General features: G+C 41.0%; 1 protein-coding gene across 15 annotated transcripts in view; it reads left to right on the plus strand.

Moving 5' to 3' along the window:
• Positions 1 to 24245, plus strand: part of EHBP1 (EH domain binding protein 1) — a 206149-nt gene that overhangs the window by 10419 nt on the left and 171485 nt on the right. For all 15 annotated transcript variants that reach the window (XM_053973088.1, XM_053973094.1, XM_053973095.1 and 12 more), the window contains exon 3: positions 17968 to 18025. In XM_053973088.1, coding sequence (XP_053829063.1) covers positions 17968 to 18025 — 58 coding nt within the window. The remainder of the gene's footprint in view (positions 1 to 17967; positions 18026 to 24245) is intronic.

A 24245-nucleotide genomic window follows, 5' to 3' on the forward strand; every position in this document is an offset into this window, starting at 1 on the left:
TTCAAGAGCAGATCTTAACTGGATAGAGTGCTTGGAGGAAGTGTCTCTTGAGTTAGTGAATTCCCCTGCATTCCTTCATCTTTGACACGTAAGAAAATTTTAAGAATGAGAAAGGCCTGACCCATTTTTTACCACTTCCTCTCATACCACAAAAATTGAAAGAATTTATAACAGCATTACTTGGTTTTGAGGCATATTTAGGATGGCTTTTGTTTACTGTTCACACTTCTTGAAAGATACTTTTTAAAAATACAATGGTGTTTTTACACCCCTTCCTCCCCTTTTTTGGGATTTGTGCATATGGAAAAGGGAATCGTGGGTTGTAAGCTCTGCTTTTATTTTTTTGTTTGTTGGTGGGTATTTTGTCTTTACTGCTAAAATGGTTTACTTTCTTCCCTGTAGATGGCTACTCTGAGCTCCAGTGTCTACATATCTGTTCAAGACACTGGGACAGACTTAAAACAGTAAAGGAATTATTTCCTTTTCCACAGATTCCTTTCTTTCCCTATACTAAATGGGATTTGATTTTTAAAAGTTTTTAGCTGAAGGCTCACCAAGAGTAATATCAACATGCTAAATTTTCATAGCCACTGATGTAATCAAGGGATGTTTTGCTGGAGGATTGAGGGTGTGTGATCACCCACAGTGCTAGAACTATAAACATGTGCTGCTTAAGACACGGTGCTTTCTTTAGTCTGTGACTGTAAGACTGTCTTGTCGACTGGGGGGTGGTGGGGAAAGGCAACTTTTCCTTCTTACCCCCACATCCTTCCCTCTTTTCTGGGAAGAAAAGCTGAAAGCCTTCAGCTGCCACCAGGAGAGAGCTGGAGTAGGGTCCCACAGAGAGCTGGGTGTGAGGGACTGCCCCTGCTACATCACCTGCTACCCGTGGGGCTGTGGCAGCCCCCTGTGCCCCACAGCTCCACACCAACAGTGCTGCCACTCTTCAGAGAGCCAGGACACCTGTTTTCTCCAGGCATACAACACTGTTGTGGTTCATGGGTCCGTGCTGTCAGTGGTTATGGCAAGTTTTCTGCTGTGGTGTCCGTTTTGAACCTTGGGCTTCTCCCTTATTTTTAGCTTTGCTTCATAGAGGGAAAGTTTTTTTGTGATGTTAAAACACGCCTGAGTTTTCTATCTGGCCAGCAAATTCAGCATTGGATTGGAAAGTTTCAGCAGGCAATTTCAGCTAAGGTTTGCAGGGGTGGAAACCTCCAGCTGTTATTTCCATGGGTTGTGTGACAAAGGGCTTCTGGATAGAAGAGAGGAGTCTTGGCCAGACCCTATGGCTGCAGGTAAAACTCCGTAGCTTCACCTTTTATTGGACACTGGAGAATCTGCAAGGGCAAAGGCTGCTGGCTGCCCAGCCTCTTTCCCTGTGCCTGGAACTAGGGTTTGTGTCAGTTTGTGCTTCCATGTGGCCATTTGTGCAGTGTATTTTTGGAGCAGGGAGCTGCTAGATACATTTCTGTGTTTCTCTGCTCCCCATCTGTTCCTGGAGCTACCTCCTGCTCTAGCTGCCTTGGGAGAAGCTGTATTGCAAGGGAAAGTGGCAGTAAAACCAGGCATTACCTGCATTTTCAGGGTGTGGGTTACCCAGTCCTGGTGCTGGGTGCTCATCTGATCCATCAGCAGTCACTTCAGCGTTGCTGGTAGTGGCTAATGTTGTAGCACAGTGGCAGGTGACAGTGCAGTCCCTTGTCTCCTTTCCTGTTGGAAACAGGAATATGGACATTTTTGCCCATAGATTCAGTCTTGTTGTCTGGAGTGGACCCTAATAAAGCATTTACAATACACAAGGCTGCTTCCTTCTGGGGAAAAAATGCTGACTTCAGTAAACAAATTTATTTCAGACAAAGTTGTTCTTAGGGAACTAGATCATGTGCTGTAGGGGGAAGAAAAATACCACTACTTTTAGCAACAGCTGTTAAAAGGAGGATGCTTACTTGACTTGCAGTTAGCGGTAAAGTCAACGAACTGTAATTTGAAAGACAAGAAAATAATCTTGAGTTATTCTTGACTATAGGAAGACTGAAATTTATCCTGATTTGTGTTCACCTCATTGTGAGAACTGTCAGTACCTCTTATGGTTGACCCCATTAGGACCTAGAGAAGCAGAAACCTGCTGCCTCACAGAATGAGTGTTCTGCCCTCATCTTCCTCCTGTGCTGTGCTGTGGGGTTAGAGAAGCCTTGGTAGGTCTTCTGTGGAATTAGTTTCTTCTTTGCTTCCATAAGAAGCCTTTTAAAATGGTCAGCCTTGTAGCTTTTTCTCGGAATATTCACCTGTCTTGTTTCAACATTTCAGTAGAGATGGGCAGGATGGGCTGTGAGGTGGTGTGAGCTGGGGGGGAGGCAGCAGGGGAGTGGGGGAGTGAGAAGCAGAATGCGAGGCTTTTCTCCCTGTTTGAATGCCTTCTGGTCTGTGTGTACAGGGTAAACAAGGCAGATCCTGATGGGTTTGGAGGTACAAAACCAGAGACTTCAATATGAGCAACCAGCGTGTGAAACAAAAAGAATTATTTCAGAGAACAGCCACAGAGCCTTCTTGTGTTTCTGCCAGCATCATCTCTGATCAGCTTGGGTTTCATTGGTGGGATCTTAGCTCCTGATACTGAACATCCCTTCCAGCAAAGAAGTTAAGGTGGGGAGATGTTTCTGAAAGCTGACACATGACAAAGAAGTGTCACCTGCTCATAATAAGTACAAATAGATAGTTCAGGATGTGGTGTGTATGTATAAAATCAATGTATGTAATGGAACCATCTTAAGGGGATGGAAAGCCTGGATGCTGATGGTGAATACCAAAAGGACTGGCTGTTGCTAGTAAGAGACAAATTTTGTCCATCCTTGGTTACTCTGGGGGACTTCCAGGTGTGCTGTGGTGCACATGGGCTGAGCAGGGCCAGAAATCTCACTTACAACCTCAAGCCCTCTTGCTGGTAAATTAATAAGTAAGTAACTTTGAAATAGTGAAGTTTTTATGTTACTGAAATACTCAAAATTGTAGCAGGCCCCCAGGTCTTTGTTCTTCCATTGAATACAACCCCCATAATCAGCTGTAATCAGATTTTTGTGTTTTATTCAGGCAGATGTTTGCTGACCCAGAGCATGGGAAATTCTTATGACAAAGTGTGCCCTCTTTAAAATGAGAACTCACTGTGTCACGTTGAACTTTCAGATCTGGTTTTGCTGAACAAGCAGTGTGCACATATGTGTGCTTGGACCTTGTCTGTAGCAGCAGCTCCACTGTTTCACTGTGCCTGAGCAATCATACATGTCTCACAACCCCTGTCCTTCCCTTTGGCTTTGCCAAGCAGATATGAGTGCTTCACTTCCAGAATTCATGGTAATCACAGTTCTTTCAGAAACGGTTTTAAAAGGGAGGTTCCATCTTTTCTTGGTGAATGCTAATTAGGATTTCACCTCCTTTTGAGTGAGTGTGATAGTAACATTCATACAGTGAACAAAGAAATCTAAATTTAAAGTGTTCTGGGAATTCTTATCTCTGCTGAATAGAAACAAACTTCTTTATTTAAACATTTCTACCTTTAAGGCACAGGTAGAGAAAGCCTGGCTATTGATATGATATTAAAAAATTCTGAGTATGCTTTTTATAACATCTTCTAAGACTTATAGCTTTGCAAATATAACTGCAATGTGTGTCAAGCCTTCCCCCATGCAGTTTTACTCAGTTCAAATTGATGTTTCAATATTTTCAAGCTGATGTATCCTTTTATTGTCATCACATTGTGTTTTCTTCACTGTATCTGTGTAAATGGTTTCCCATACTGGTGCCATGTTCCAGTTTCCAGGTGGCTGATGTGAAAAGGGGAGGAATAATGCAGCATACACAATATACACATGTGCTGTGGGAGTTTAATTTTTTCCCATCCCAATGCAAATTCCCAGTCACAGCAAAAAAATTGCAAACAGTGTTCTGTCTCTTCTTCAGACATAGCCAGAAGCAGCAGAATGATTTTTGAGAATGCTGAAGCTAGAAGAGCTTGCAAAGCTATACAGGCTAACAGTTACTAAAAGTGGTAGTAAAAGTTATTCCTGTTCCTTATGTAAATAGTTCTGAGTCAGTTTAGCACCTTCCTTTGTTCAGAGCAGACTTGATAAATTTTGTGCATTTTTTTCTATTTAGGTATTTTTTTTTTTTACTTGGAGGGTGGAATAAAGTCTTTGCTTCTCCTTATTCTGCAGTCTGGTCTAATTCTAGAAACAAAACTCAGAAAATCCTGGTTCTGCATTAGGCTTCCTTTCAACTTCCCTTGTAACTGTGCAGAAAAGGCGTCTTTTCTATCACTCCCTAATTTGTGTGCACAAATCATCTTTCATCAACTTTTCTACATTTTACATCCACGGTTGCTTATAAGCAGGATTTATATCTCCTGTTAAAGGCCAGATGGTAGCAGCTCTCTGTTCAGTGGTAATGGTGTAAAACTACAAAATGACACTTTGCTGTGTGGAAATAAAGTGCTAACGATTTCTCTGCGCAAAAATTCTGCAGCCACACAGCTCCATTACTAATCCAGTCTTACAAGACTGCTTTGTGATCGAGAAAAATGATCCCTCTTCTATGTCTCCAAAACTGAGATACAGAGAAATTGTACAGAAGGTGCAAGAAACACTCTCTGTACTGATAGGAATTGTATAAGTGCAGATTTATGATAGCAAGGTGCTACATAACTAAAGGAAAAACTGCAAGTTATGCTTTAGAAACTTAAAAGAGTGGCCCCTCCCTTTCTCTTTTTCAATATGAATCATGTTCATAATGAGCTTGTTTACAAGTGTGTTTGGTCAGAGTGGAAACTGTTGTAGATCAGTATTGAGGTAGAGCAGGACAGAGAAGCAGAGTACGTGAGAAAAATGGGACAGATAACTCTGGAGAGGAGATAACCAGTGATCATCGATCTACAGTTACTGGGTTTTGGAAGGCTTTTGTTGTGGGGAAGGTTTTTTGTTTGTTTTCTACTTGCTTTTCAAATTCACATCCAAGGAGTGATGTGTAATTAAGTGTATGTGTACACACTGTCTGGATTAGAATTGCTGTCTTTTTTTTTTTTCCCATTCTCTCTACATTGCTGTAGAATTTATTCTGTAGTTTATTTTCTGCTTGGATTTTGCATTATAGCTTTTTCTTTCATATCACATCTGTAAAATGGGTCCCAAAATGTAATGCTTGTGGAAGAGAGAATGTGAATATTGTGAGGGTGGGGGGAGGGAGACATTTTATTTCCTACCCTTAAAAAATGCCAAGAAATCTGTGCAATGTGTTTGTTGCTGTTATTTTACTTGTTTGTAAAATGGTATACCAGCATATCTGTCCTGTGAGTTATTGTAGGAAGAGATAGGGTAGCACCTGAGACATTTGAAATATTTCTGAGGCTAAACTGCCAGAATGGCTTTGAGTTTGGTCAGAGACTGACTGCATTTTTGCCTCTTGACTCTCTCTTGAGAGAAGCAAGCCCTCATCACCATTCAGAATCGCCAGTCTGCTTTGTGGCTGATTCTTGAAGACCAGGATTGTACAGAAATCAAATACTTCAAAGGCAGAAGAAAAACATAGGTACTTGTTGTATGTCTGGTGCTGTTAATAATGTGATGAAGCTGGCCTTGTGCCATCTTTATTTTCCTGTTTTTTTTTTTTTTCTCTTTGGCTGAACTCCTTTTTCTTCTCTTTGTTAGATTTCTTTGCATTGTGTCAGCAACGTGAAGTGATGTGTTCGAAAGGCAATGTCTGGCTCTGGTTTACACTTGGACTTCATTTTCTCCAAAACACTTTATTTCCATTGGCTTTGAAGTTTGAGGGTTTCAGTGGCCCAAAACATCTTTGCCCATTAGCTGCATTGAAGTGGGTAAATTCACACCTCATTTGGTGCTGTATTGCTTGTCTGGCTGCAGAACAAACAAACACAAACCCTGTGTATGTCAAAACTGACCACGGGCTGAGCAGCCAGGGCGAGGAGAACTCAACCTTGCTGCAGTGGAAGGGGCTAAGGGCTTTGTCCTGCCAGGTCTCCTGTGTGCCTGTGCCCGGGCTGGGTCCAGCTGCAGCTGCAGTGCTGAGCAGAGCAGTTTCACTTCCTCAGGCTTTGGGGAAGGAAAGTGGCTGAGAAGGTGTTGGTGCTGCACGGGTAGGGAGTGAAACAGCAAGAACGCGCCGTGCCAGTGCCCATCTGTCAGAGCTGGAGGGACAAGGTTGAGTTAACACATCGAGCTGAGATAAATCTTCTGAGTAAGGTCTTGTCTATGCTCAGAAAGTGGAAGAGTTAAGGAGAGCTGACTTAAAGCTTGAAGTGCATAAATAAAGCCTTGCTGAACACTCGATTCAAGAGATTTGCTCATCACTGTGGTACCTTCATTTTCCTGAGTGCTGCTCCATGGGCCTGCCCTTTCTCTTGGAAGCTCTCGTGGTGCTGCAGTGGGGGTGAGCACACGTGTGTGCAGTGCTGGCCCTGCCAAGCCTGGCCTTCCATCTGAATGCTCCAGAAGGAAATATGTAAAAATTTTGCAGGCTTCAACTTTTGAGCCTTGTTTGTTTTAAAGATGAAAAGTGCATTTTGTATAAAATACGCTGAAATATGTGGAAAATCTTATTTTGCAGAATCCAAGAGGTTTGTGTGCCCACACATCCCTATTGTCCGTGTTGATGATTCTGCACATAGCTGGTTCCACCCCCCCCCCCCCCAGTGCTCTGTGTGAACTCTGCAGAGCTAAAATTGATTCTCATTCCCTTGATGGTTAGTTTGCAGAGTGGATTTTATTAATTTGGCTTCTTTGACCTTAACTAGACAAATGTGTTAAAATTCCTATTTGAAACAGAATAATTTACAGCAACTTATCATAATTTCCTGTACTGTAATACTCTTCTAAAAGCTTGAAATTAATTTTTTTCCTCCTGTTTATCCACACTTAGTACTAGATTCTGCAGCCCTTAACCTGGTAGGAGGTGTGTGTCTTTCACTGTAAGGACACTGCTCCTCACTTGGCACAACAAGGTGTTGCAGTAGGTTTGAGAGGCATTGTCTTTTACTTTCAGTGGATGGCTTTCATCCCTTTGCCAGATTAACAGTATATTTTCCTCCAGAAACCAGTCTAGCTTCCCTTTTAATTCACCTTTCTGCTTCCAAGGAGAACTGCTTTACACACCGGACACATTTGTATTTACAGATAAAAAATTTTTGAATTAGAGTAAAATTGAAATCTAAGGTGAGACAAAATACTTAATCTTTTAAGCTGTATGCACTGTGGGATAGAGCGGTTCTGTCTCTTGATCCCTTTGCCTCATTTAACGGTACAGGACTGGAATCCAGCCTGCAAGACATCAAATCCACATAATGAAAAATCTGGCCAGCACCCAGGAGTCTTCTGTGGCTGAAGATGTTGCTTTACAACTACCCCATGGCACAGCCCTTCAGCCGTGTAAAGAAACCAACAGCCTAAAACACAACCAGGCATTTCACAATAGCGTGGAAAAGGTGCAGGTTCTGTCTGTTTTAAGCTGAGCTGAAACACCAACCATGACAGCACAGACAGAAGAGAGAAGGCAACACAGGAACCAAGGTAGTGGCTGGCTTTGATCTTAGTCTGCAGTTAAAAATTTGACTTTGAAGGAGTTGATATTTGTGTCTATGTGTCTTCATTGGGAATGTAAGTAAGGACAGGATGGTGTTGATTTTTAGCAGCTTAAATCTCAACAATTCTGGGTATATAAAGGACCTTGAGGAGTGTCCTCCTTGTGGTTGTTAGTAAGCAGAGTGGGTACTGAAAGCAGTCTGGTGTACTGAAAAAAATGTGAAGGACCACTACTTTTGTAGGGATGCTGGGACAATGGGCTGCCAGACTGTTGGTGGGAGTGCCTGACTTGAGTGAAAGCTAGTTGTAACAGAAAAATATTTTATAGGAAGATTATTTTAAAAAATGCCAACAGAAAAACCTGTCTGGCTGAAAGGTACTATTTGTGTGTTTTCAGCATCAGCATGAATTCAGCTATAATGTAGGTACTGTAGGTTTGCTTTTTTTACCTGAAAGCCATGCTTAAAGCAGTCAGAATAAATATACTGTTACTTCCCAATTTGGCTGATCTTGAAATGAATAGTTAAAATCGAGTTCAAATTGCTGCTAGGCATCTTACAAGCAGCAGTTATTGGCAAAATCTGTCTATGTCCTTAATTGCTGCTGTTCTTAGGGAGTTTTTGGATCTTGGAACAGCAATGTTTCATCAATTGTATTTGCAATGTATGAAGTCTATATTTCAAAAACTTTCCAGTTTTTAAAAGCTGTAAGATTTTTTTGTTGTTGTTTTGGTTTTTTTTGTTTTTTTTTTTTTTTTTAATTTAAAAATAGAAACAGTAGTCTTTCAGTTAGATTGAGTTTTTTTTTTTTTTCCCCATTTTTGTTTTCGGTTTATTTTTTGCCATATCAAGCCCCTCATATTGGCAGGAGATTTTGCTTTGTCTGAAGTATCCATGAGTAAACATACTTTTTTTTCTTAGCCAATACTTGCTATGGATATAAGCCATGGATGTTACATTGAAGGTATTAATTAAAAGGCTTGGTCAGTTTTAACTTCCTAAAAATGATAGAAATTTTTAGACTTTGGGTGTACAAAGAACTGTTGAGCTGTAAATGGAAATGATCTGTGTTGTTTTTGAGATTGACTTCTATAATCAGAAGTGGCAGCTTTTGTTTCAGGAGGCAGTTTAGAAGCAGTGTAACAGCTTAAACAAGATTGAGCTAGAAGAGGAAGAATCATTCTAATTTTGCAGTCTTTGGAACAATTATTTAGCTGCAAATGCTGATTGAATAATTTTACTTCTTATGTCCATACCTCCAACTTAAAACAGCTCTTGAAAGGACACTAACATGAAATGGGGCATCTCATGGGAAATGATCATTGCAGTTTCCAGTTTCCTGGAAACCACATACAAAGATTTTGTGAATCTAGTAATTTTTTCATTAACATGCAAGAAAATCATAGCTTTGATGTTGACAACCATCTACATATAGCTTCCTGCTGCTAAATTTGCCACGTTGGCTCATTCTCAATTTTTACATTTTGACAGTCTCACTAAGCTTGGAGAAGATGAGGTCAGCTGAGGCTCTGGGATTTTTTTTTTTTTTTTTTTAATTTTTTTTTTTTTTTTTAATTTTCTTGGTGTGTAAATGTGTGAGTTTGGTTGGGGCCCAAGTTTCAGTGCAAGGTTCTTGTGTTTCTCTGTGGTGTTTTTAGGCTGGGCCTGCCTCAGAGATTTGCAGTAGCATTCTTGCAGTTGGTGAAATGTTCTGGTTTTGTGCCCCTGCAGGATGGCAGAAAGGTGTGCTGCTTCCAGGAGTGTTCCTCCCAGGAACTGGCTGCTTTGCTGAAAGCAGGTGATTCTGTCCTGCTTGGTCATACAGGGGATGCCAGAATCAGGACAGAGAAAGCAGTTCAAGATCTCATCATTTAACACCTTCCTCCCCCAGAACTGGGTTCCTACTGTTTGATGCCATCTCTGTTGTGGCTGTGGCTGAGAGCACCTGGCAATATTTGCAAAGTGTGGTCTCCTGGGCAGCAACAGGGCAAGGAGCTAGCACAGCATGCCATGCTTTCACTAGGCACTCTCCACTCCCCCTTTTTTTTTCCTCATTGTGCAACTAATTTGCAAAAGCAAAAGGAGGTTGCTGACAGATGAGGAAGCTTTAATTGGGGAGCTCTCTGCAGAATCCAGGAGTGCCTATGTCTCAAAATAAATCTGGATTAATTTAGGGCTCAGTAGAGTGATCATTTGGAAGACTAAATATGAGTTTGTATCACACCAGCCCTTCCACACTGCTCCTATGGCATGGACACAGCTCACCAGGAAATCTGCCCCTCATCTTACTGAATGCTTGTGTTAGGCTACAATCTTCTGTGGGGTTCTGTGTAACTCCAGAGTTTGTGCTGTCTTTATATCTTCAAGCATTTATTCAAGCTTTTCAACCTTGCAAGTATCAGAGGCAGATTGCTGTGTGTCATTTAGTTTTTATAGGTATCAGCCTTTTTTTTTTTTTTTCCCTAGCTTGTATAACCATCTCAGTTCCATAATCTGAGCACCTGAGATGGTGATAGGAATTTTCTCTTTCAGACAAACTCTGTGAACTGGTACCATTCCACCCATGTTGCTCACTCAGAAGCTTTTAGTATGTTCACAATTTCTGTGCATCTTCAAATGGCAGAAGTTGCTTTGTGTAATCTAAAACATGCTCTTAAGAAATAGAAACAAACAAAACCCTGGTGCTGTTGGTTTGGAAGGGAGCTTTAAAAGGCACATGGTGCCAGATTCTTCTGCTCCTGCTTTTGCAGAACTGTAATCTTCTTTGGGAAGTGTCCATGGATAGCAAGCAGAGGAGGAGGATGGAGGCATTAATGCACTGTAGTTCTGAAACTTGCTTTGTCTGAGTCCTAGTGTGGACACTGGAATTTCTGTGGAACAGGAGTATAAACCTTTGTTATGTATCTGTGTATAAATGTCAAACTTGCTCAGGCATTAGGAACAGCAAAGATCATCCTTCTTTTTAATTGCTCATGGTAGGCTAGGCATCATTTCTTAAATATTTTAGACAAATTGGGGAAGGAAGTGTCTGTTGTGAGTAGTTGGTGTTCCTGAAACTGTGGTTTTGGTGCAAGATACAATTTTCTGTTTTGCAGGAACGACAGAAAAATAATTTCTAATCTCTGGTTTTTGCAGACTGAAAACCAGTAAAGCTTTCTATTTGAATGCTATTTGACACAGAAATAAATTATGCAAAAAGGCATAGGGGCAGATTAAAACTGACAATGGTGTGCCAAAAAGTCTCTACCATATTTTTTAGTACAAAAAGGTATCGTTTATGTGGGCATTTTTGATGGGCTGAAACTATGTTTCAGGCAGCATTTGTCAGTCAAAGAATTAAGAATTTAATTTTATTTTTTTTAATACTTCTTATCATGAGAATGCACCTAGCAGTTATACTTTAGTGCTTCAAAATAAGAAGGGATAACCCTCAATTGGGCATCCTCAGTAATGCACGTACGTTATTGTATAGAGGTTATTTTTGGTCTGTAGGTAGAGGTGTGAGTAGGACTAAAAGTGAGGGTTGATGTTGCTCAGTGTCGGTCTTGAAATTTTCTGGATGCTGTATAGTCAGTGAGGACAGGAGATGGATTTGGGATTCAAAATTCCTTGCTCAGTTTGCTCGAACTGTTCCTGGAGTCTTGTTACTGATCTGTTTCATTGCCTTATGGCACAATGACCCCGAAGAGGGGCAGCGGTGGCTGCTGAGGAGGGGCGGGATGTGGAGGTGCTGGGGGGCTGCGTTTGGGTTCCAGAGCAGGGAGATGGTCGGGCACTTCACCTTCTCAGGCCGGCTTTGAAATGCGCTGTTATGCCCGAGGTGGAATAGCGGGCTTTTCTCCTGGCTGCTTGGTGTTTATTCACGTGGCAGTTGTCAGGCCCCAGCTCCGCAGGGAAGGGGATCAGCACAGTGAGTTCAGCGGGTTCACAGCAGGTCAGGCCCTGGCGGGCTGTGCAGGCAGGTTTGTGGAGTTCCTCCTCCTGCTCCCTGCTCGGGAGGAGCAACCTGCCGACTTGAAACACAAAGCTTTTTTGTTGTTGTTGTTGTTGTTTTAAAAAAAAATTTTTTTTTTTTTTTTAAATTGTTAAAAATGTAGACCAAATATTCTGGCAAAAGAGCATAAAAAGGAAAATCAGGCATCTGAAAAAGCTCCTGGCTCGTGGCAGCTCCTTGCTGTGAACTTTCCACTGTAAAGCAACACTTTCCATTCAAGGTTTGTCTGAACGGCCCTGTCAGCCCGAACAGAACTGACTGGTTGGTGTTACAAGCAAGCTTTCCTGAAGCAGCTCCTGGTTATTTAGGCATCGTTTGGTCTGCAGTGCCGGGTGGTGTTTGTGAGCTCTGGTGTGGATGGCTCTGTGGGGTGAACGTGTGGACTGAGCACTGCTGGAGTAAATGTCTGTCTAAGGGGAGTGTCCGTGGTTATGCCAGAGTGAGATAAGGAACCCCTCCTGGTGACAGCAGGGCTAAATTGGACCAGGCAAAGAAAGCTTCCACGTGGAGAGCAGCTGGATGGGACCTAAAATTCAGGGACTGGTCAAGGCATCTTTGTGTGACTGCCAAAAGGATGTAAAGAACACAATTTCTGAAGACTAGGATCAGTTTGTGTATTCTGCAATGTAAAATTCTGCTGCAAAAAGCTTTAAGACAAGACTTCTCTAGATTTTTTTTTTTTCTGCAATAACTCTTTGAAAAATGAAGTAAAATCTGCCTTTGTCCCCTTTTTTTTCCCCGAATAATAGATGAACTTGGGTTTTAATTCAACTCATCCTGCAAACTTCATTTGTGTTTGGTTTGAAAAAAATCAAGTAATCAGCAGTACATACTACACATTCCACTCTCAGCCTTGCACATAGACGCTGTGCAGATTCAGTAGGTCTGACTGCACTTGTAAAATAGGTCAGAGTGTCTTGCTTTTTCCCTATTTTGTATAAACCAAGCAAAGCCAGACTAGAGCTTCTTTTGAAAAGCAAAGCATAATCTTGAGATGTAGGTCTTGTAGAGGGCAGTCTGTTTAGCAGCAGATGTATTAAATAATCTAAAATTCACTTCACAGAGTGAATTCTGGTCTTTCAATGGGCTTGTGTAGTCTTGAAAAAAAATCTGTAGAGACCTCTGGTGGGAAGAAATGGAGGAATTTTCTGTGTTAGGAAGTGAAAGTGTAGAAGTGGATGGATCTCAGCTGTGATGTCCTCTTGCTTTCCCAGTTTTAATGATTTCTCTTTTGAAATTTCCCAGGCTTGCTAAACTACGGAATGGTTTTAGTGATGGAAGAACAAACTCTGCCTTATTTTAGGGGCTTGGTGCATAGTCCAGAATGAGTTGTATTGCAAGAATGCTCTGATTGACATAACTCTGTGGGATGGCACAGGCCTTACCCAGGAGTCTTTAACTTCCACCGTGGAAGTTAAGGTGAGGTGGGGAAGAAGACCCCAAACCCCTTCCTGAAATGCACAACTTTCTCTTGTAATATACTTCATCTTATAATCTCAGAGGGGTTTTACCTGCACTACATTTTATTCTCTAAATGTCTCTGGCCTTTGCAATCAGTGCTGTACCTGCACTCAGCAAGAGGGCTCATTTGGCAAATGCATCAATGCATGACATCATTCCTACAGTGTCTCTGGGCCTGTTTAAAGCATTGGCAGTATCTGACTGCACTTCCTGCATGCAGTTGTAGGCAGCTGTGAAATTTCATTGAGGGTGCCCAACAGGAAATTCTATGGGGAAAACCTCAGTACAAGGCTCCCGAAAGGAAAGGCCTGATTAGTTCCTTGGCTAATGGTAATACATGGCAATAGTGCAGGACCTAGTGCAGAAGACTGCACTGCAAAGAGTGCTTTTCAAAGTAATTAGCTGTAAAATGAGGAAAAGCAACGTTCATCCCAAATTAATGGTGGTATAGAACCAACCACATTTATTTTTAAGAGCCCATTAGAGAGCCTTGCTGGCTTTTCAGCAGCCATGTAGAAAGCTGTGTGCTAGTGGGGTGGGAGGATTGGTCCCTAATGGAAATCATGAATGGGATGCACAATGCAGAAGGCACAAAAGGTTATTAAAAAAATTCTTATCAGAAGTACTTTGACATTAGTCCTTAAGTAATTATTTTTATCCTTCAATAGGTGAACATCTGCATGCTATTGTGCTAACACTGCTGCTTCTCTTATTAATTATATTCTTTTAAGCTTGCTTCACAAGAGTAATCTAGCAGCCTGTACTAATCAATGCAGTTCAAATCAAACATAGTAAAAATAAAACAGCGCAGCTGAAAAAGAAAGAAAAGGAGAGGGGAAGGCAAACCCCAACACTCGGGCAGTTTGATGCCAAAACAAACATGCAAGGCTGTACTGTGTGGAATATGTACAAAAAAGGTATCTTCTACAGTTCAGGCATTTAACAATTATTGAGTGTTATGAAATGTAGTGGTACCTTACAGCTAAGAAATCCTGTTACCTGCTTTCCCACCCTTCACCAAAAGGTTGTTAATCATTGGTCTTGCTGTTGGCTTCAGTGTTCTGAATTAAAGTTAAGTGCATTTGCAATTCTTTCCAACAACAGATTCTAATCTCAAGTCTTCTACAGCTTTTTGTCATTGAACAGTAAGCTTAGTGGAGAAATATGTCCTGGGTAATGTTATCAGCTTCTGCTGAAAGGTTTACAAAACAAGAGTTCACAGGAGGCTGATACCTTTCATATCCTTCTTTTACAAGAGATGTTTGGAGAGTTTTGTAATCAAAATATTGTGCCAAACACTTCCTAGAATGGTCAGACCAACCCATAGAAGACCTTGAAACTTGCACAACCTCCTTTCAATCGGTAGAATTTGTAGTGTATGAGGTGCTGATCAGATGACAGTTTTTTCCAGTATGCAGAATGTTTTTATTACATTATTTAATAGTTGTGGATATCACAGAGTTTGCTTCCAGTATTTATCTTCTTCTTTTTTTTTTTTTAATTGGTTGTTTGAATGGGAGTATGGAAGATACCAGAGTCATTGCTTCCATCTGATAGGAAAAGCAGGCTTGGTTTTGAATTATAAGTATTTTATAAATCTGTGTTTTGGATCCCATTTTAATTGTTCAGTATGCAGGGCAGAGATGAGTCACTTTTTCTGAGCCACAAACTTTGAAATCAATCTTCCCTGCTTCTTTGCCAAATTTCACTTGTAAATAATAAAATAAGTTTACTACTATGAATTGCCTTTCTTCAGGAATAGTTTCTTTGTGAACCACACAATAACAAGTAAATACAAATACAGATTTATGGTAAGTTTTATAATATATGATCTTTTGGATCCAAGGTGGATACTTCAACTCCTGCCACTGGATCCATGCCCTTCTCAGTGGCAGTCCCTGATGTCCCAGCGCTGATGACTTCCTTTGGCTCTCCCTGCCAGGGAAGTGCTGCTGCTTTGGCAATGCTGCCTGGGTGGGAAATGCACAGCACCCCCAAGGCAATGGTGGCAGGTTCCAGTACAGTATTAAACACTCCTGCTGAAAGGTCAGTGGTGGTGAATTGATAGATTGATGCAATTATGTAGTGTCCAGCTAAAACCCAGTTCTCTTCCCCCGCTCCAAATCCATTGTCTTAAGGTTAGCAGTGTGCTATTCCTTGCTTTAGGCATACTGGTGTTGCTGAATAAGTGACTGACTAAAAGCTGGTGGGTTTAAAGAAATGAGAAATGTCATTTGTGCAGCACAGGAAAGTTTTTTTTTATTGCCAACCGTTAGCATTTGTTCAGCTTGCATCATTGTGGATTTTGTATTTGGAATTATATCCAAGTTCAATAAGTAAACTTATAAAGGATACTAAAACTGGTCTCCAAACTAATTCTCCAGAGGTGATTTTATTTGCTTTGATTATTGACTAATGAGCAGCTAAGGTTTATGATGTTAAAGGAGGGGAGAAGTCTGAAGTAGGAAATATTACCTAATGCTCTCAATTAGCAACGTGCATTATGTGATATCGGCCATTTCCTAGCACTGAGATATCATTAATAACCTTGAATACAAATTTGCTGATTAAAATATGAGCTGGGCTTTTTCTTCTACAAGTATATTGCCATAGGAGAGTGATGAACAGATTGTGGGAGGAAAGGTTACTCTTGGTTTTGTTAGTCTAACAGTTCTATGAAGATATTTTAGAATTGTTGGATTTGTGACTTCCGTGAAGAAAATCCCTTAGAAGAGCTGCTGTGCTTTTTGTTAGGTTTCAGTGAAACATGTAGTGTACAGAGAGGGGACACTCGTTCTTTGAGATATTCTTATCTCAATCCATTTTGCTAAATTTTCTGTCTCCATATTGTGATGACCTTTCTTGGTTTTTAAATTTTTTTTTAGGTTTGTTTTGTTGTTTTTTTTTTGGTGAAGTACCTCTGTATGTGGATTTCTCTCATACTTGAAGCTGAAGGAGCAAATTATGCTCAGTACTTAAAAAAATAAATATATTGGTGAGAGAAGTGAGGGGAGCAAATGCTGCTTCTGCTCGTGCATCAGCGTGGCTTGGTCCTCTCAACCTGAATTAAAGCTTTAATTGGCTTTTTCATGTCGGTGCATTTCTGTATATTCCTGGCAGAGGGAGTTCTTCAGAACTGGGAAATGTTGCTGGCATGGGTTTGGATTGCTTTGCTTAGGGGTGTGTTGTTTTTCCCTGGTGGCACAAATACAGTTCCCATCAAAGTGAAAGGGCTGGTGCTGGTGTAAGCCAAAGATGAGAACCCACCACCAAGTGAGCAAAGGGCTTTGAAATCCAACAGGATGGCCTCATTGCCAAGCAAGATTTTGCAGAAGCTGTGAGCAGAGTCAGCCTGCAATTTAAGTCACCTAAATGAGCCACAAGAGTGAATTTACAGTTTAAAATACAAATTATTTCACTTTCAATTAAAAAAAAAAAAAACAACAAATCTTGTGTCCTCATTTCCTTTGCAGGATCTGCCTCTAGCTCAGGTTTTTGGGAGAGCTTTAGTTCTGGTGGGGTTTAATGGTGAATCATGGGTGAGGTATTGTTTTTATTATAATGTGCAGAAATGATCAACAGCTCAATGGAAAAGTATGTATGAAAGGAAATATGGCCAGCACTTCAGTGCTTAAAATGATTATTAAACCAGTTGGGGTTTCATTTGAAATGTTAGTTATTAAGTAGGCAGTCTGCCTGTAATGAAATAGCAGAGGGAACACTGCCTTTACTCAGAATATTTGTGTGGGGGATTTTGGGTGCATCTTTAAATCATGATTTGAATGTGTTGTATCTTGACTTTTTCTTGGCTACACCCATTTTTTCCCCCCCTATGATTTGTTTTGCTGTTGGCTTTAGAAATGCAAGGATTCTTACACTGGTGTCTCAAAAATCCGAGTAGCAGTTTTTTTTTCCAGGCAGAGTTGCATATGCAGGTGTAGTAGTTTTAAGTGGAGATGTGAAGTCCATTGAAAATCCTTTGAGGGTGGATTTGCAGCTGGGCTTCATGATGGAATTCAGGTCATCAGGCAGAAAACAAAGCTGGAATGGTGTCAGGAGTCTGCACAAGAGGGTTGTAGGTCTGGAAGTGGGACCAGAAGTGTGGTCATCATACAGTGGGAAGTGTATCATTGGGGGAGGATGGGAAGTCTGGAAGTCAAGTCAGAATCAAAAATCACTCAGACACAACTGTAAAACCAATAAGGTAGATGTGATAAGGGTAAACTGTTAACCAATAAATCATTCCTAAGAAATTTGAAGAGAAAATAATCTGTTCTGGAAGGGTCGTTTATTGAGGTTTCTATCTACATTCATTGTAAATACCAAATAAACAATTGCTTGGGAAACCACACTGATTTTCAGTATGTTTGTCCTTTGGAGTATGAGTTCAGGAAGTGCTGGTTTACCTGTCATTGTCCAAGGAGATTTTAAGGAGTAATACAGGACTTGATTCTCCTGTTCTTTGAGTTGTTCAAGTGGAAAAATAATCCCTTGTGTAAGAAAAAGTGAAATTATCTGCTTTCTTTGCTACTTAGAAGTAACTTTTCAATATATCTGCGTAGAAATTCAAGCTACAATTTGCATTAATGTTTATTTTGGGTACTCAGAGGTTTCCAAGGTGTCTTTATGGAGTCTGGATCTTGTTCTCTGCCCCATGGAAGAGTTTCTGCTCACATGTGCTGCTGGCTCTGGGGAGAGCAGGAGGATAATGATGACATTACTGTGTGGACTGGAGGACAACCTGTCTCTATAAATACACATTATTTTTCCTGTTAAATGACTGATGCTGAGAGTGGTTTTTAGATGAGCTATTTTTAAGAGAGCAAGTTATCCACTAAGGATGTCATTACATGTTGCAAGAGTTTTAATATAAACTGTTTACATATTGATCTTGTTGTATATAAAGCTGTTTTTTTCTTATCTTCAACAGGCAGCCAGATAAACTAGTGGTGGTTTGGACAAGAAGAAGCAGAAGAAAATCCTCTAAGGTTAGTTGATTCCTTAATAAGTCCCAACTTGAGTGACAAACAGGGTCAGTGGTTTGAGGGACTGTTTTTCTGAATGTGAGGAGCAGCCAAATAAATAAATGAAAAGTATTTTACTTGTTGACTTTTCTTTTTAATTCAGTTTATCCATAAAGTTCAGAATAAACTGCTGTTGATGTCAGTGCTAATTTATGGGAACTCTAACTCTGACTTCAGCTTTGGTTATTTGTTTAGCAGAACTGTATCACTGTCAGTTCAATTCACTTATTAATTGCTAGACCTAATTAGAAAAGAGAATCGGTTTCTTTACTAGAAGTGTATTAAAAAAAAAAAACCCAACTAATTAAAAAAAAGTAATAAAGAATCTGACATCCCTGCAGTAGGCAGATAAAACCTGAATGAGAGACTATCTCACAACCTGAAATGCTACAAATAAAAAAAGAATAAAAGCAGGGTCTTTCAGCCCAGCAGTGTGTCTTTGAAGTGAATATTTACATTTTAAGTCTGCAAACACTGTGGGCCAACCTGTGAATTTGTGTTTCATGACTAATAACTTGGTAGCCTGAGGAATGGGAAGCTCTGAGTGAAGCCTCTCCAGTGTCTGGACACTGATAAAGTTTGTCTTTCATGGGGACAGGAGTGCGTGCTGTTTTCCTCCCTTCCCAGGAGCATCTCCTCTTCTCCTCTTTGAGATTTCTTGGTCTTACTTGCTCATTCCCTTCCCCCATGCTGTGGCCTCTTAGCCTGGTTGGATTTATGGCAAATGATCTTGTCAGAGAAGAAAATTTGGAAATTATAGTAATTCTTTGGTACTTCAGTTAAAAAAAAGATGGTCTAAGCTTCTTTTTTTTTTTTTTTTTGTGCGTGTATTCATGTAACACAAAATGATGTTTCAAAGAACTCTGTAATTGTGGAGAGAGGGCATTCATGATAGAGAAGATATCTTGAAATAATTGTGTTGAAGAACTTAAATATTTAGAAAATGTGATAAACAGTTTTCTACCCTGCTCAGGAGAGGCTTCGGGTTTATTTTTTTTTACTGGTACTCCTCTTTTTCTGATTGTCATGCATATTTGTTGTATTTTGTCTTCTAACTTGAGGTATAAGCTATTCTAGGCTGTTTTAGATAAAGACTGGTTCCTGACTGCACAACTAAATGTTGTGCATCCAAAGATCTGCTTCAGGTTATGAAAACCCAGAGGTGTTGCCTGATGAGTAAACAAGGGTGTGAGCTCAGTCTGGTACCTGTTCCTGTTCCATACTCTTCAGCAAAGCCAGTCAGACTATTCCTGTTTCACTGAAGCATCAACTAACTCAAGTTCCTTTGAATTTATAGCCTGGTGTGACCAGGTGCTGATATCAGTAACTGATGTCTGATGTGGCTCACCCTATGACAACTTCTCTCTATTAATTCTATTTAATTTCTGTTGTGCAGAGAGATCAAAGTTACATCAAACAGTAAGTGCAAGGCTTACACAAGCTTTGTAACCCTGAAAAGCTTGGTGAAAAAACAGGAATTTGTTAATAATTGATTGCTTTGCTGGGGTTCAGAATATGTTCAGAAAACGAAGCCATAACAGAAGTCCAGCATGGCTTTGTGAACTGATGGGTTTCTGCCTGTCATTTTTATAGGATCCAAATGACAGCATTTTCCTGAGGCAACAGGATTTTCTGGCATTAGCTTAGCCTTTTGGGCTTGAAGTTTTTTTCAGCTGGGCCATAAAGTTCCATGATAGGTCATTATTTTTGGTCACCAGGCAGTGGAAGCAGTTCTTTGATAAACTGGCAGATTTAAACCTGAGACTCAGAAAAGTCCTTGGAGGATTAAGTCATGAGTAAGATCCCACAAAGGTACTTTGGAAGGGGCTGAGTGGCCCTGAAACTGGGCAGAGCATAGAGTTAATTTTAGAGCTTTGGTAGTTGATGTGACTTGAGATGTTTGGGTCAAAAATTGTAGATCAATAAATGTTCTTGATCTCTTAGTCATCCTGCCAGTAAAATACTTTATTCAACATACTTGTTTCATCTAATTGCTTTATTGGAAGCAAGTCAAATGAATATTTCCTCTTATTTTATTTTTGGTGGACACTGGGTTCAGTGAGTACAAAGCATTAATAATTGTCTATATTTTTCAGCTTCTTGAGAAGGAGGAAGGGAGGGATGAGGTTTTACCTTAGTGTACCTCCTTTTTTGGAGGTTATGTTTTCTGAACTTTTCAGATCATTAATGAGGGCTATCACCAGCAGATAGTTCACAAACTCACAAACATGGCCCTTTGGATGCTCTCCAGTAGCTCTGTGTCTCTTTTGTACAGGGAAAGTACAAGAGATGTATTAAGCAAAAATCTTGTGCTACTGGAAGATGGAGCTCTGGATGAGCACTGGGATGCCTGCTCTAACTGTTATAATTTTAAAATGCCATGGAGCTGAAAGCTGAGTTCTTGATGTCCTTTGAAGCCCTTGTTTTTGTGGGTTTCCATGATTTTGATATGCCTCCTGCCCCACGTGCTCTTTTTCCAAAATAAACTACAGTGGTCCCTTTCTTAAAAGAAATAATGAGAGGCATTATGTGCAAGAGTCTGAATATTTTTCTTCTTACTGTGGGAACCATAGAATAGGAGCTGTAGATATGTTTAATTACAGTAAATTTCAAAGTGTTGCAAATGAAAAGCAAACAGTCATTTTGAAAGAGCATATAATTAGCAGTCTGATGGGTGGATGGATACAAGACCATAAATATATCCAGCAGTTACTGACCTTAATGCAGATTTAAGTTACTTACAGTTCTATTTTGGGACCTGCTCTCCATGGGCAAGTCTAATTTCAATGGATTTCATGAGATGTGTCAGGACGAGGTGGCTCTGTGTGGTTGGGCATCTCCATTGTGTGTGCCAGGAGTTTACATAAAATGGTGATTTGCAGTTTTGCTGTGCTTGGCAGAATTGCTGTGCAGTCCTAGAACCAAAATGAACTTTCAGCTTGGGCAGGATGGGAGTCTCCTGCCTGCTGGTGCAAATGTTGTCTGTTTGCAAAATCAGGTGCACTCTTCAAGCTTTATTTAGATGCTGTTCAGCATCCATGGTTTACAGAAGGTACAGCTTGTGGCTCTGGACTGGTTTAACACTTCTTCAGTACCCTGGCACCACACTGGAAAGTTGCCTGCCCAGGTTTTCAGGCCCTGGGCTTTTGGATCTGTATCTCTTCTCTCTCTCTTTTTTTTTTTTTTTTTTCCTTCCCTTCTTTTTGAGCGGTGGTAGAATGTCTTTATTCTAGTGTAGAGCAAGGGGAAAATGTGTTGAAAATACGTTTACCTTCATTTCACTGAGATGGTCTCAAATTTCCAGGCTTTGAACTAAGAAATTTCAGTTTGAAAATAGATGTTGCTGTGATGTCAAGGAGGTACTTTCTACTATTCCTGTGAACATGCAGAGGCTTATGGTTGAATTATACACCTCTGAAGAATCAAATTTGCACTTGCTTCTGAGAGCCTGACAATTATTCTTCAAAGATTCTTTTCGTATCAAAGCTGAAATAAGGTGTCTTGCCTATGATTTCAGCACTTCTCCTGCAGGTTTATCAAAAACTGTTTAAGCACAAAGGAGAAGGAACAATGCTGAGAAGAGGGAAAGAACTTGGGCAGTCAGAAGTAAGAGCCCAGAGAGGTAAAGGGGCAAGGAGTAAAAGGAATCTCTTGTACGTAACAGCAGCCTGGCCAGCATTTTTCCCAGGTTCTGCCATCAATAAAGCAGCAGCTGGGACACCTGTTTTGCTGTCCTTGGCAATCTGTTGCCTTTTCTGGCTACCTTATTGCACAGTGCCAGCCCTGCCTGTCCCTGCTGGGCTGGAGTTCCAAAGACATGTTGTGACCCTGACATGCCTGGGACCAGCACAGTTCAATAATGCCATTCCTGGAGCTTCTCAGCTTTTTAGTAAAGATCTTGCTGTGATTGTAATCTCTGACTGTAAACTGGGGGTCGTTAATACTCTTCTTTTTTCTGGGAGTCCCACAAAGTTGACTTGTGGTGACATTCTGAGGTGCAGTGATGGTTGTCCCAAAAAATGATGAGAAAAATAACTCTGCATTCAGGTTTTTATGTCTGGGCTTTGATTTTTTTTTTTTAATTTGATTGGTTGTTTTTCTTTTCTAATAAGAAACCCTATAGATGATGTGAGAAACTGATTGAAGAGGCAGGGAAAAGTCTCTTTATCTGAGCATCATCTGCTGTGGGTGGTGAATAAGGCAAGATTCGGTGAACCAAATAGCATGAATCATGTATTTAATACACAAAGTATTCATATATATGTCATGAATGTGTGTGAGTGAAATCAACTTGAAGAGGTAGCCCAGTCCTAGAGAAGCTGTGGTGGAGATGAGTTTTTGCTCATTCCCCAAGCTCAGCAGTGTTTCTGTAGCTTTGTAGCAATAATACACGTGCACAGTGACAGCTGTAACACGTGTGCCTGCCGGTGAATTGAAGACATTCATGGGAAGACCTGTGGGAATCCACTGGTTTCCTTGTCTGCTCCAAGGGGGCACTGACAGCAGTGTGTTGATCAAAGGCTGCCTGGAGTTTCCAGGGCTTTGAACTTCCTTCTTTGGCGCGTGCTGGGTTTTTTGGACTGCATCCCAAGGCATGAGTGTGACTGGAGCGTTGTTCTGGTGCCCAGCCTTTTAAACTGGTGGGCCAAGCACAGGGATTTCAAGATGATCATGAGGGGGTATGCAAGCTGTAGTCTGGAGTATGGCCTTTAATTTGTCTCCCTTTGTGACACTGATCTAAGTTACAGAAGAACAAGAAGAAGCCATTCACAAACTGCTGGTTTCCTCTGGTGTGAGGGAATTGGCAGCTTTTCCCAGTCCATTCTTTTTCCAGTAGGTCCATTAGCAGCCACATGCAACTCTGGCTGTCTTGGATGGTGAATGACTTTGGTGGAATGCATCACATGGAGCAAATCCTTGATGTTCCAATGTTCCAAAGCCACACTCCTGGCCTGGAGGCACCAGATGAAGAATCTAGCTGCTTAATGTCAGCTCTTCCTCTTGAGGTTTTTGGGGTTTTTTTTTCTGTCTAAGTGTTCTGCCTGGATAACACTGAAAAAGAGGGATTATCCTTACAAACTGAGCTGCCCTAAGCACTACTGGAGCCAGTTGAGCTCCTGCTTGCTTCTTGTGCCCTGAACAGCCTGTCACACCGACAAGTAGCAGAGCTGGCCTGATCACAGGCAGCTGGCAAAAAATTTATAAGGAAAAAAAACCCAGCAGTTTGCTGGCTCACAATAAAGCCACTCTTGTGGCTGCAGGTGAGGAATAATCGTAAGTCTGTTTCAGATGAGTTTTGCTTTTAAAACCCAATATTGACAGCTTGGCAATAAGAACATATTTTTTATTCATAAATATAAACTGTTCCATAATTTGCAGCAGGCTCAAAATATTATGGTCAGCTCTAGCATCTTACAGAAAAGTAACATGAAAATATCCTGCACAACAGGATGGGGCAAGGTGGTACTGAAGAAAGCAGAAAAGAGATGAAGCATCTGAAAAGGCAGGTTCCTGAAATAATGTAGTACCAAGTCTGTCATTCCAGTTCAAGCACGGCAAAACAGCAGCGATGTTCACATCACAGGTGGTGAATTGCAAAGCTGGCTGCCTGGATTGGAACTGTTGTTTTAAAGAGAAAAATGGATAGCCTGAAGTGCCCATGCAAGTTCTGTAGGTTCATCTCCACTGCCTTTCTTGAAGAGATTTCCTCCTCTCCCAGTCATCAGTTTTGTGCCAGAGCAGTGCCGTAGGTTGGGCAATGTCATTCACAGCCCTGCTCTATTTATAGGGTATTTCAGCAGCCCCTCCTGTAGCTCCTGTTTCCAGATTTAAAAGAGCTTTCATGCTATGTTGTCTTCTCTCATTTTCTACTGGCAGAAAAAAGGAAGAGTTGCCTTTTGCTTTGAAATGCAGCAGAGCACTTCTGCTTTTCTTTCCAGACCATGGCTCCCATCCCTCAGATCTGGAGACAAGTCAGGCAAGGGCAGGGCTGTGAGTGAGGCACCTGCTGCTGGAAGTCACTTCTGCTTAGCTGCCCTTGCCTCGACTTCCAAGACAATGGGAGATGGCTGGTGAAGACCAGTAGCAAATGAGAAAAAAGTGGGTCTAAAGGCACAACCACCCAGTGGAAAATGGAGTTAAGGAGAGGATTAGGGTGGAAATGTATTGTGCAGCTGCAGCACCT

This window comes from Vidua macroura, chromosome 3, assembly GCF_024509145.1.
Source record: "Vidua macroura isolate BioBank_ID:100142 chromosome 3, ASM2450914v1, whole genome shotgun sequence".
Lineage (NCBI taxonomy): Eukaryota > Metazoa > Chordata > Aves > Passeriformes > Viduidae > Vidua > Vidua macroura.